Source organism: Pipistrellus kuhlii, unplaced genomic scaffold (assembly GCF_014108245.1).
Source record: "Pipistrellus kuhlii isolate mPipKuh1 unplaced genomic scaffold, mPipKuh1.p scaffold_m20_p_2, whole genome shotgun sequence".
NCBI lineage: Eukaryota > Metazoa > Chordata > Mammalia > Chiroptera > Vespertilionidae > Pipistrellus > Pipistrellus kuhlii.
In genome coordinates this window covers 166,046,700-166,059,644 of record NW_023425515.1, presented here as the reverse complement: position 1 = coordinate 166,059,644, position 12,945 = coordinate 166,046,700, and the positions used below count along the sequence as shown (strand labels likewise).

The window sequence follows — 12,945 nt, the reverse complement described above, 5'->3', positions numbered from 1 at the left end:
CAAGCCATGTTTATTTTGTGTGTTTGTGAATTTTTTTCTTCCAGTCTTTTGCTTCTCTTTTTATTTTTATTGCTGGCTATATAGAAGCTTCAAAATTTTATGTAATCATTATTTTTCTAAATGGCTTAAAAGATTCATAACTTGCTTGGGCAATGTTCTTCCCATCTCAGGGTTATAAAAACACTCATTTCATTTTATACTTAACAGTTTTATTTATCATTCTCATATTTTTATTGTTCTGATTATAATCAACATATTAGGTTCTCTTGCAGAAAATCCCATTGAGATTGTGTTAAGTTTATAGATAGTGTGTAGAGAATTTATATTTTTTACTGTACTAGTCCTTTTCATTTAAGAACACAGTAACCCTCATTTATTTGGGCTTTCTTGTATATATGTCAGTAAACTTTTATAGTGCTCTTCATGGAAGTCTTAAATATTTTTTTGTTAATGGCACATTTCACTCCTTCCTCAACCGTTCTCCACTTTTCTTCTTTTTCAAATAAAAATTTTCAGTATTGTATGATATGAACTTCAGAATAATTTTAGCTAGTCCTCCAAAAAAGTTTTATTAGCATGCTATTATTTAAATTACATTAACTTTTTATAATAATTAAATGGATTAACATCTTTATATCAATTCTTTCTACCCAAGAGTTCAGTTTGTCTAGTTATTCATTTGTGACTTGATAAAACTTCTACTTAAAATTTTCTCTGACATAGTGAAAGGAATTTATTTAATGTTGAAGGAAAAAACCGCACTTATATTTATTTCTAACCTTCACTGTCATTTTTCAGGCAGTCTCAGCATTGGTGCAGCCCTTAGGAGTGTGTGCAGAGTACCTCAATTCCTCAGTGGTTCAGGTAAGATTGGGCCATTTACATTTACTTCAGAAGTTGATCTAAAACATACAAACAGTAATTATCTTTTTATCAGGTTTGTCCAGAATTGTACCTTATCCAGAGTAACCTCTAGTGGAAATATTAGCATGAGAAAATTTTTAAATGATTAATAATTTAAGGTCTAGGAGACTTCTAACATTTGAGATTACTTTCCTTTTTAATTTATCATTTTGTAAATATAATACTATGTAATAAAGAGATAATATGCAAATTGACCATCACACCATCTCAAAGGGCAGCTCCCACAGTGGAGTCAGGGCTGGCTGCTCCATGGGCCTGCCGCCAGAGTTCCCTGAGCCCCATCAGGGGCCTAGAGTCCTCCAGCACGCCCCACTGATTGAAGCTCAGGCAAGCAGGGCCGGCCGAGGTACAGGCAAACCTCAGGTGGTGGCTGCCCAGCCGCCCAGTGCCGTTCCGAGGCTCAGGTAACCAGGGCCTGCCAAAGCTTGCACTGCTGGCAGTGGCAGCAGCAGAGGTGTGATGGGGTCTTCGCCTTCCCCTGATTGCCAGGTCGCCTCCCGCCCCTGAGGGCTCTTGGACTGTGAGAGGGGGCAGGCCAGGCTGAGGGACCCCCCCTATTCATGCACTAGACTTCTAGTCTTATCTAATAAAAGAGTAATATGCAAATCAACCATCACTCCAAGACACAAGATGGCCACCCCATATGGTCAATGATGACTGCCTCCATGTGGACACAAGATGGCCGCCATAAGATGGCCAGCAGTTGTAGGAAGTTAAGGGTGACCAGGCCAGCAGAGGAGGGCAGTTGGAGGAGATCAGGCCAGTAAGGGAAGACAGTTGGGGAGGACCCAGGACTGCAGGGGAGGGCTGTTGTGAACAATCAGGCAAGCAGGAAGGTGATTAGGCCAGCAGGGAGGAGCAGTTGAGGGAGACCAGGCTAGCAGGGGAGGGCAGTTTGGGAGAGGAGGGTGGGGAACCCAGGCCTGCAGGGGAGGGCAGTTGTGGGGGGACAAGGCCTGCAGGGGACAGTTAGGGGGACCAGGCCTACAGGGGAGGGCAGTTGGGAGCCAGCAGTCCTGGATCGTGAGAGGGATCTCCGACCTGTTTAGATTCGATCCCGCCTAAACGGGCAGTCGGACATCCCTCAAGGGGTCCCAGATTGGAGAGGGTGCCGGCTGGGCTGAGGGGGGACCCCCCCCCCCTTCCCATGCATGAATTTAATGCAGTGGGCCTCCAGTTTATATATAATAGCATAAATTTTCTTTATTTCCTTGCCTATAAAAAGGCTGCATAAATCCCACTCCCTTCACAGGATTTTTAAGGTTCACCATTATGTATTAAATTAGATCAATGTTGAACAACCCACTAGACTAACTTACTAGCTGAGTCTCTCACTACTGAATAACAGCTTAATAGCACATCTTGTCTGATTTCCTGCCTCTGCATTTGGTAAGTCAACAGGTCATAAAATATTCAAAGCTGTGAGTGTTCAGGTTTGTAGTGCTTAAGTCCTATTATACTCTTTGTTTCCTTTCCATTTCAGTGAACAAGTTTTACTGAATAAAATATCACACTTAAATACCTCCATTTATTATTTTCTTTATAAATAAGTGTGTGAAACTGGTAACTTTTAGAGATTTTTTTTAAATCACTGTAAATGATTTTAAAAGTGCAGTGAGTGTCCTTTGTGGGCAGTGTTTTGTATCCACAGTTCCTTATTTCTAAAACATGATTTACTCATAGCTATTTTAACAAGAGAGCTATGATTTTTTTTTAGTAGGTTCTGCTATTTCCAGTGTTAATGCCTTTTTTAGATGTCAAAGTAATACTGCAAGATTTTCAAATGAAATATATTTCAAATGACAGGTATTTCTTCATTCTGAATATTAAGTTCTTAATAAGCATCTAGTATTCTTTCAACTTATTAAGCATGTAAATGTAATTAGTTTTGTAGCTGAAACACTAAGACACAAAGAGGCAAAGTGATTTGAATATTTAATAATTTAACAAAAATTAATAATTGGCTTTTTAGTAAAAAGGCCAGGATTGGATTTTTAAATGCATGCAATGCTCCATGGAAAGAGATTTAGTATAAATATTCCAGCTGCTAGTTAATATCAAGTTCTTTAGAAATTTCAGGTTTTATATACAGGCATAGAATTACTTGAAAAAAAGTAAAAGAAGTATATGACTTTCCAACCAAAGCATATTTAACATCATCTTTATTTTATTATATTAAAATACCCAGCCTTAAATTCATGCCATAGTCATACCATGTTACTTGGCCATAAATTAATAGTTGTCTCTACCATTGTTACTTGTGTGACTTTGCAAGACTTATCTGACGTTTGTTCCTTGGCTTCCTTGTCTGTAAAATGGTGATGATAATCATGCCTGTCTCACAGAGTTGCAGTGAGAAGCAGGGCTGGCACATGCTGACAAGAATAGTGTGATTTGCCTTTTACCCTAACAGCCCTCAGTCCTCACTGTACAATTAGCATTAAGTATAAATGAAGAAATTCTATTTGGTTAGTTGCCTTATGTCATTTTAATTCATTGTTAATGTCTTCTTGGCTTTCAGAGCCAAATATTGTTCATCTTCTTTCATCACCAGATAAGTTTTAAAAATTATTTTACTTAGATGGAAGTGATCATTTAGGTCTAGCTAATATTTGACTTCTCATATTGTTGACAGTTAGTTGTCTGATTATGCTACCATTCTGGAGTAATGTGTTGTGTGAGTCTCATCTGTGGGCCTCATTTATACGAACAAGCAAAAGTAGTGCATATAATAGCATATTTTTTGTGGTCTGTGCTTATATTAATTTTTTTAAAGTCAAATGCAAAATATTTATTACAAAAATAATACATACTCATGCTTAGTTTTTAAAAGTCCATATGTCTTTGGTTGCTCTTTAAGTTACTGTTATAAGATTGTAATTACAGGGATTGCACCCATCTGATATTAAAGAAGCTGAGGCATAAACGGAGTTAAAGGTTTTCTTGGAATGGTATTAGCAAGGTAGTTTCAGCTCTGCTACTAGAATTGCAGTGTCTCCTCTGTGAAAGGTGAATGAAGAAGTATCTCCTCTCTAATTTTAGGATATATTCAGGACTTTTTATTAAGGTAGCACTTTTTTTTCTGTAGCCTATGCTAGATCCGGTCATCCTTACTACAATCCAGGATGTGCGGAGTGTGGAGGAAAAGGACCTCAAAGACAAGGTAAGTGCTGTCTCCAGCAGGTAGGCGCCAGTGCCTATTGGTCCATGGAAGAGAGTCAGGACTTGGGGCTCAGTTCACACTCCACTGTTCTTTGGATTCTGGTTCTGTACAACTCATATCAAATTAATTTTACATTTTCTGATTGAAAAATGCTGCTTCTGAAGCAGAAGTGGTTGGTGCTATCTCAGTCAATAGAATAAATATAGGGCTCTCAGTGACATCATTCAGAATTTTATTAACATGTTGATTTTAATGTAATTTGTATAGTTTTAAATAATTCAGTATTAAAAGTTTACCCAAATTTGTTTAAAGCAACTTAACATGTAACTTAATATGATTTATTTGTCTACCTGAATTTCTCATAGGACCCTTTCTTTTCCATTGCTCACCATGTTGAGAAGCAAAATGCAACTGATTGATCATGTGGAGTATCAGTTAGCACAGACCGTTGTTATTGAAAATGTCTTCTATTTCTTGAGTGTGTAAGAATTGGAATAAAAATATTTTTATGTTTTCTTTTTTGTTTTTTTGTGTGTGTGTTTTTCATAAAAGAGATTGGTTAGTATCCCCGAGCTCTTGTCTGCCATCAAGTTACTTTGCATGCGCTTCCAACCAGAACTGGTGACCGTAGTGGATGACCTTCGATTAGACATCCTACTGCGCATGCTGAAATCACCCCATTTTAGCGCTAAAATGAATTCTCTCAAAGAAGTAAGTTTTTCATTTGTTTCTAGAAGACTTATAGCACAGACATTTTAAGTTATGGCAAAACAAGATTATTATATAAAAATGTTGGGAAATGAACGATTTCTTATAATCATACAAAAAAGGGATGTGATTATATGTGAAAGGTTGTGTATGTTTATAATCTATATACATAAAAGCCTAAGGGACACTAGCAGACCATTTGACCAGTAGCTATGATGTGCACTGACCACCAGGGGGCGGATGCTCAACACACAGGCATGGAAAACATGGAACAGACTGATGAATCTCAGAGGGAAGTGGGGAGAGGGAGGGTAGGAAGAGATTAACCAAAGATCTGATATGTATACTAGAGGCCCAGTGCATGGACTCCACCGGTGTGTATTCATGCACCGGGCCTCTAATTAATGTGACTTTTTTTAGATTATATTAAAAATTTGTTCTCTGAAATGTTTGAAATAATTTGGTGCTTTCGTGATATTTCCTAGGATATAATTTCTTTATATACACAGTTTGAGATTTATTTTTTAACCTAAGAGTACAATTTCTTTTATTATACTAGTATTTTAAATATGTGTTTACATAGTTGGTTTTGGTGAGTCACAGATGGAACCAATAGAGTTGAGCTATAATTCCAGTCTTTTTCCTTCAGTTTTGTATTAATTAAGAATCTTGGCTGCTAGTTAAATAAGCTCATCTTAAATCATCCTAGGCCAGCAGTTGCCAAGCAGTGGTCCGCGGGCTGCTGGTGGTCCATGAGGTCGGAAAGGTTGGCAACTGCTGACCTAGGCCATAGAGAAATTTAATGGAAGAAGGCTGGGCTGTTTCATATGAATGAAGAATTGACTAGCCAAACCAGATAATAAGAAGACATGTGGGCAATAAGAACAATTAGAATTCAAGACTCTAAGTCTTAACTCTGCTTTTCTGAGCTTCTTGGCTTTGTTATTCCTCTACTGGCAGAGTAACATCCTTCAAATGGTAGACATCATAGAGGGACTTGTACTTTCTCTTTAGTCCCAAGTATAGAATTTGGAGGATATACCTTTATTGAAATTTGTGTTAGATGCTTATAGTATCCCTGAGTCAGTCAGCAGTGGCCCAGGAAGTCTGAGCCATAAGAATGGCTCCATACTTTTAAAAAAAAGATATCACAAGTAATCTGTCTGTTAATGTCTAATAACTGGCCTTTGATATACTTTAGCTACTTGTCAGACCATATTGTAACACTATAAAAGTCATAGGAGATATATATTATGCATGTTTGCATTAGTCTCAGTCACAATAATCCTGGTGGGTTTTGTTCTTTGTTTTTAGGTAACTAAACTAATAGAAGATAGCACTTTATCCAAATCTGTGAAGAATGCTATAGATACAGACAGATTATTAGATTGGCTAGTTGAAAACTCAGTTCTGTCAATTGCACTGGAAGGTAAGTTGCTTTTAAAATAATATTACCTCATACATAATCTTATATAATAAAGAGCTAATATGTAAATAGTCATTACCGCCCTCGTGCCTGGGTACCTGAGGCTGTGACCCCCACCTGGTGGGGTTTGATGGGGGACCTGAGGCCGCACCCCCCACCCAGCGGGGCTTGATGGGGCATCTGAGGCTACAGCCCCTGCCCTGTGGGGCTTGATGAGGGTGGGGCCTGCCAGGTCTGGGTCTCACAAGATTTTGAGGCCCATGCGGTTGGGTGGGGACTTGACTCTGGGTCCCGTGGTGCACCCCAGACTCTGACAGGAGGGAGATTTTCATATACATTTTACTAATTTTCTTTCATCTCTAACACTTCTATTATAGAAAAAGGGCAAATAGCAATGTTAAAATATTTCTTCTAACTAATTTCCTTTTAATGTGCACAAATTTTGTGCACTGGGCCACTAGTTATAAATAAGTTTTGTATAAAAAAGATATGAAATTATTGCTTTGACTGCATTAGACTTTGAATAATCTTATAGAAAGTTTATATTGCTTTGAATTACTAAAATCATATTTACAAAAGTCAGTGTTCACTGTACCTGCCTACCCCTCTGCTGTTTCTTTTCTTAGGCAACATAGACCAAGCGCAGTACTGTGATCGTATAAAGGGAATTATTGAACTCTTGGGCAGTAAATTATCTTTAGATGAACTCACTAAAATTTGGAAAATACAGGTAAGTGGATTAGACTTGCTTTTGCTTTCACCTGACATTTTTATGATAATGAAAGAGAATGAAGAGTAAGCAGGAAAATGGAACATCTATCTTGCTTTAACCAGAGCAGCTCTACTGAAATTGGTACAGGTTAGAGTTGCTGTTAAGGCCAGCTGGTTTGCTCAGTGATTGAGCATTGATCTATGAACCAGGAGGTCATAGTTCAATTCCAGAATTGATCCCTGTAGAGGACATGCCCGTGGTTATGAGCCCAATCCCTAATAGAAGTGTGCAGGAAGCAGCTGATCAATGATTCTCTCTCATCATTGATGTTCCTAGCCCCTTTCTCCCTTCCTCTCTGAAATTAATAAAACTATATATTTTAAAAATAGAGTTGCTATTAAGATTGAATATGTAAAAAGGAATCTTTTACTCAAAAGGTATAAAGTTACTTACTGATCTAGTCTAGTCTTCTCATTTCTCAGATTGAAAAACAAAAAACCTTACTGCAGGCTGTGTAGCAGTTAGTGGCAGAGCTAGGAATAGGTACGTCTTTTGTTTATCATTCCAGTGTTCTTTTGACTATATTTCCTTTCAGTTTCATTAATACAGTTTTCCCATTTAATTCTATTAAATGAGGATGATAGTCATACTGAGTTTATAGATCTCATCTTACCAGAACTCTCAGCATCTGTGACAGAATCAATTATACCCGTCATTCCTTTTTCCTTCACTTTGTTAATAGTCCATTCTCCTACTTTTCTGGCATTCCTTCTTAAGTTTTATTTATTGTACTAATTTACGTCTTCTACCTTATGTATGTGATTTTTTTCAAGCCTTAGTCTTTAGCCCCTTTTCATTATATAATCCTGCACTGGTCAATTTCATCTACCCTCTCCCACACCCCCATCCCCAGTGGCTACCACTACATTTGGATGCTGATGACTCTCAGAATTATCTCTCTAATTCACACCTCTTCTTGGAGCTCCTGAGCAGTATACCTAAATATCTAACTGTTAAACCTTTACCTGTGTTACTCATGGGCATCTCAAATTCAACATATCCAAGCCTAGTAATGTTCCAGTCTACTTCAGTAATGATAGTATTCTTCATCTAATTGCTAAGCCAGAATGAAACCTGGATCTCTCCTTGGCTATATCTACTGTATCGGTCAGAATCTAGTTAGGAAACAGAAACTGTGCTATGTATTTCAGAGGGAATTGAATATAGGGCATTGTTTGCAAAGGTATTGCTAGGAAAGAAGAACAAAAAAGGGAAGTATAAATGTTGGAACCACAAAATGTAAAAAGGGATATTAAGTCCAAGGAAGAGAAGCTGCTTTGGGATGTTATTTCACTGCACGTGCTGAACTGTCAAAGAGGCAATACTGCCCCCGGGCTCTGGGATACCTCCTGCCACAAATGCCAGCACCTGCATCCAGTCCCCAATCATAAACCAGATTCACTTTTTTCTTCTTCCTGCCTGCTCATCTCCCAGGAGTACCTCACATTGCTAGAACATAATGGGAGCACAACTGGCAGAGAAAATGTAATTTTCAGGCTCCTAGTCTGGCATTACATAACAGACTATAGAAAGTTTTGGTGTAAGACAAAAAAAAATCCCTGAATTTTATTTCCCATGTCTTGACCTTACTTGAAAAATGTCATAATTTTGTTTATAAGTTTTGAATCAACACAGATTGAGGATTAGAGACCATGATATATATTTTATTTATCCCTGCTACATTCAGTAAATGTGTGTGTTTAGTAGATACTGAGCAAATCTATAATAATAAAAGTGTAATAGGCTAATTAGACCAGACATCCTTCTGGACGACCTTCCAGGTGAAGCCAGGGCTGTGAGGGAAGCCTGGGTCCCAGGTGCCTGCCTGTGGCCGGAGGGAAGCCCAGGTCCCGGATGCCTGCCTGCGGCTGGAGAAAAGTCTGGGTCCTGGGTGCCAGAGGGAAGCCAGTGCCAGCAGCCGGGGGAAAGGAAGGCCTACTCTTACATGAATTTTGTGCATCAGGCCTCTAGTTGTTGTATAATGAAATATTTAAAAGTCTTCCTGCTTTCCAAAGCTCTCACATAGTGAACAGTGAGGCATGTCAGAGTTGTGATGGAGGCTATAAAGTGAATTTCAACATAAGGTCAACCATGGGGTCTACATCCCCGGAGCAAAGACTAACTACTCGTGGGATAAATAAATATTAATTGAAGTCATAAAATATCTGTGAGAAAAATAAAAAATGAGGCAGATAAAACTTCAACAGAGGTAATCAAGCTCATTTATGAAAATTGTGTATGTTTGTCTTGTAAAGTAATTAAAGACTTAATGCTGCTAGAAATTTAAACAAGGCCAACTGTAACCATTAATAATAATTGCTTCATGTAGTCTTGCCAGTATTATCAGGGAAGTGAATGCTGATTAGACTCTTTTGCTTCTATAAATTGCCAGGGAGAAGACTTGGGTTTTTCCAAGTTCCAAGACTTAACTTTCTTCCAACGTCTCTTTTCTAGTCAGGACAATCATCTACTGTGATCGAGAATATTCATACTATTATTGCCGCAGCAGCTGTCAAGTTTAATTCAGATCAGCTTAATCACTTGTTTGTTCTCATTCAGAAGGTATGTGCCAATCAAATATCCTTACTTTCACATTTTTCTAAAATAAGCTTATTTTGAGGTTTGCTCCCCCAAAATTAGTAGTGTTTAAATGTACTCTTTTTACTTTATTAAACATTATTAGTTCAAGTTTGAAGTTTTGCATATTTTGCCAGTTTGATGATATTGCATAGTGTATCAATTTTTGTCTTTTCTGCAGAGCTGGGAGACTGAGAGCGATAGAGTAAGACAGAAGTTATTGAGCCTGATTGGACGAATAGGCCGGGAAGCTCGCTTTGAGACCACTTCTGGAAAGGCAGGAAAATCCAATGGATTTTTCTATCTACACACACTTAAAGCAGTTTCCTTGTGCATTGGCTGGCTTATCATATGAGTATTATTGTAGGTGTTAGATGTACTCTGGGAACTGGCTCATCTTCCAACGCTGCCCAGCAGCCTCATTCAGCAAGCTTTGGATGAACACCTGACAATCCTCAGTGACGCATATGCAGTGAAAGAAGCGATCAAGAGGAGCTACATCATCAAGTGCATAGAAGATATTAAAAGGGTTGGTTTTATGTTTGATCTGGTTTTGTTTTCAGAACAATAGTACTGCCTGAGAATTAGAGTCAGATAATTTTCCTCCACTATTATGTAATTTAAACTAAATGTCTCTGGAAGCTTTTACCTTTAGAATCCAAGATTGGCACATTATAAATACCAAGTCACTTTTATTTCTCTTAAAATGATTTTTCAGCCTGGAGAATGGTCAGGTTTGGAAAAAAAGAAGGATGGATTCAAGGTAAGAATTTGCAGATGGAACCAACTAAAAGGTATACTAATTTAATAAAATAAAAAAATGTATCATAATTTAAAAATAATGTGTTTTTGTATTTCTGGGACTAATGTGCAATACAAATTGCTATTTAAATATTTATGACCTGTACTTTATTATTTACAGTTTTGAGGATTATTGACTCTCAGAATCACATTCAGAGTAGTTTTATTATGTTATTTTCATAAAATTATAAGAACTTCCACTTAACCTTTTGAAAATTAATTCCAAAAGTGTGGACAACTTAAATTAAGTACAGTGGATTCTAAGTATGACCATTTTTCTCCCATGGAGGAACATGTACAGAGTAAGAAGGAGAGAGAGAGAAAGTGAGAAATTTCCTTCAGTGCTGGCACATGGTCATTTTTTTAGGTTCTTGATTCAGATGTGTTCCTAAAGTAACTCTTTAGACAGACAGTGAATGGGTAAGTGTCTGCTGCTGGGACTCCATTTTAGAAGGTAGGTTTGGGCAGTGACTGCAAGAGGTAGTGGCTCTGTAACAAGCCCTACCCTTCAGGGCTCTGGCCTCAGTGGACTCTGGACTGTCCTTTAAAAGGGTGGTTAGCAGAGGAAGCAGTGGTCATTGTTGCTCTCCTGTTGCTCCAGTCCTCAATTGTCAAGTCTCTCCTCTGAGAGGGCTGATCACAGTGGCCACTCACTGGACTCATACCCGGTGTTGCAACAGCCCTGATCACAGGAGCCATGTCTTCCTCCCCCGGAGGCCCTGTGGTTGCCCAGACCAAACGTAAGCCAAGCAGCCAGAGGGATTTCATTTTACTGTTAACATACAAGGCTTGCTAAATAGTTAATGGCTTAGTAATTTCATTGGTAAGTCATTTTTCTTGGCTTTCACTAAGAAGTATTTCTTTAAAGATCTTGACTACTGTTGATTGTCATTGGTATACTCAGAGATTCTGAGATCTTGTTAAGAGGTTTTGGTGATTCAGTGGGCTTTTATTATCTTATTTATATTTGGTCCTAAAGTTTATTGGGGGCATTTAAAAATTTGTTGTTACATATTTCTGACATTGGAATTTGGTCAAGTGAATTTTCTACATATTGTCTAGCTTTAGAAGTTGTTTAAAAGTCGTTCACAAACGGGCTGGTGGTGCCCTGGTTATTAGGAATTACTTCTTTAATTCAACAGCATAGCTCTCTTCCTACTCAGATTCAAGTGGAGTTTTTCCAATTTTCTCAGCTCAGCCATTCAAATAATTTAGCAGCCTCTGTCTTTATAATTGAAACTAATCTGGAGCTACCTAAGAAATTTTAGATCCTTCACTAGTAATAAGTAAGAGGAAAAGGATATCCATAGAAGAATGGTTTTTTCTTCTTAGTAACAGATACATTTCTTTATAGAAAACGAAGGTTAAAGCTGAAGGGACTTCTTTCCCCTTCAGGAAAATGACTTTTAAAACCAGAAAACACCTTCCTGATCTCTGTTCCTTCCTCATTACAGCTAAGCACTACTTAGCTCTTCTAGCCAGTAGCTTCACTACATCTTTATTGCTTCTCTTCGCAGTCACTTCATTCATGTCTGTTGTTTCATGACAAAACTCAAAAAGTAATAGGGAGAATTTTGGAGTCATTTTGTGAGTCTTGAAAAGAATATTCTTCCTTTTATTTCCCACTGCTCCCAGTAAAGAAATCCTGATGTATCATTATTTCATTGCAAATAATATCTTGCATTTATATAGCACTTTTCAGTTGACTAAGTGCTTTTACAGATATTCTTTTAAAGTGCACGTGGCTGAAGGGGGGCAGTGGGAAGACCTAAGCCCCCTGGACATGACTCCAGGCAGGGGGGAGATTTATATACTGCCACTAAAGGTGTTTTTCTATGCTATGCCCTTTCCTGCCAGGCAGCAAGGTGGGCTGACTGGGGATTATGTCTCCCTACCAGGCTACACAGAAACTAAGCAAAGGGTAAGACAAGATCACCCACCTCTTACTCCCCTCCCACCCTCAGCTACCTCTGTTTCCCCAACTGATTCCCTTTGCCTCTGCTTTTGACACTTAAAATTCCCAAGTTCCACTGTTGTGTTCAGAAATTCTGACCTTTATTTTTCTGTAGATTCTGCCAGGTTACCCTTGGCTTCCTTGGTCCTCTTTCTTTTGCTTCCTTTATACCTTCCACTGTCTACCCCAACTCTCTCCATCTTATTTCACTTCTTTTTTCCTTCAATTAAAAAGTTTAAATGTACTCATCCCCCCAAAAAATTACTAAACCAAAAAAAAATGATTTTTACTTAGTGATATTTGCATATTCCTTAAGTCATTTTCTCAAGGCCTCCTAGTTCAATGCCTGGCAGCCTTTCAGTAAATGTTGCTTCCCTTCCTCTTACTTCCTCCCTTTCACCCTTCAAATACACTAAAAGCGTTACCCATAGTTGAATGGCTTCTATTTGCCAAAACACGTAACTGAAAGTAAATGTAGCAAGATGTCCCAGAACAGTCTCACAGTGATGTGGTTAGGACAGAAGAAAATACTTTTTAAAAAATGTTCTCTCATGTAAAAATTTTTACTTTAATTCTAGATAAATTGCTAGGTCTGGATAATTAAGAGAGATGAGCAAGTG

The 12,945-nt window shown here is 38.1% G+C and overlaps 1 protein-coding gene across 11 annotated transcripts in view; it reads left to right on the top strand.

Moving 5' to 3' along the window:
* The window catches only part of USP24 (ubiquitin specific peptidase 24), a 132,297-nt gene that overhangs the window by 44,326 nt on the left and 75,026 nt on the right, over positions 1 to 12,945 (top strand). For 9 of the 11 annotated variants that reach the window (XR_006742197.1, XR_006742196.1, XR_006742198.1 and 6 more), the window contains 10 exons: positions 799 to 864; positions 4,013 to 4,087; positions 4,640 to 4,798; positions 6,110 to 6,224; positions 6,848 to 6,951; positions 9,448 to 9,555; positions 9,752 to 9,847; positions 9,938 to 10,099; positions 10,289 to 10,333; positions 12,233 to 12,292. Coding sequence is in view for 8 of the 11 variants with exons in the window: in XM_045584646.1 (XP_045440602.1) it covers positions 799 to 864; positions 4,013 to 4,087; positions 4,640 to 4,798; positions 6,110 to 6,224; positions 6,848 to 6,951; positions 9,448 to 9,555; positions 9,752 to 9,847; positions 9,938 to 10,099; positions 10,289 to 10,333; positions 12,233 to 12,292 (990 nt within the window). In the remaining 3 variants the exon portion in view is untranslated. The remainder of the gene's footprint in view (positions 1 to 798; positions 865 to 4,012; positions 4,088 to 4,639; positions 4,799 to 6,109; positions 6,225 to 6,847; positions 6,952 to 9,447; positions 9,556 to 9,751; positions 9,848 to 9,937; positions 10,100 to 10,288; positions 10,334 to 12,232; positions 12,293 to 12,945) is intronic. The other 2 variants (XM_036446016.2, XM_045584649.1) reach the window with 1 other exon arrangement.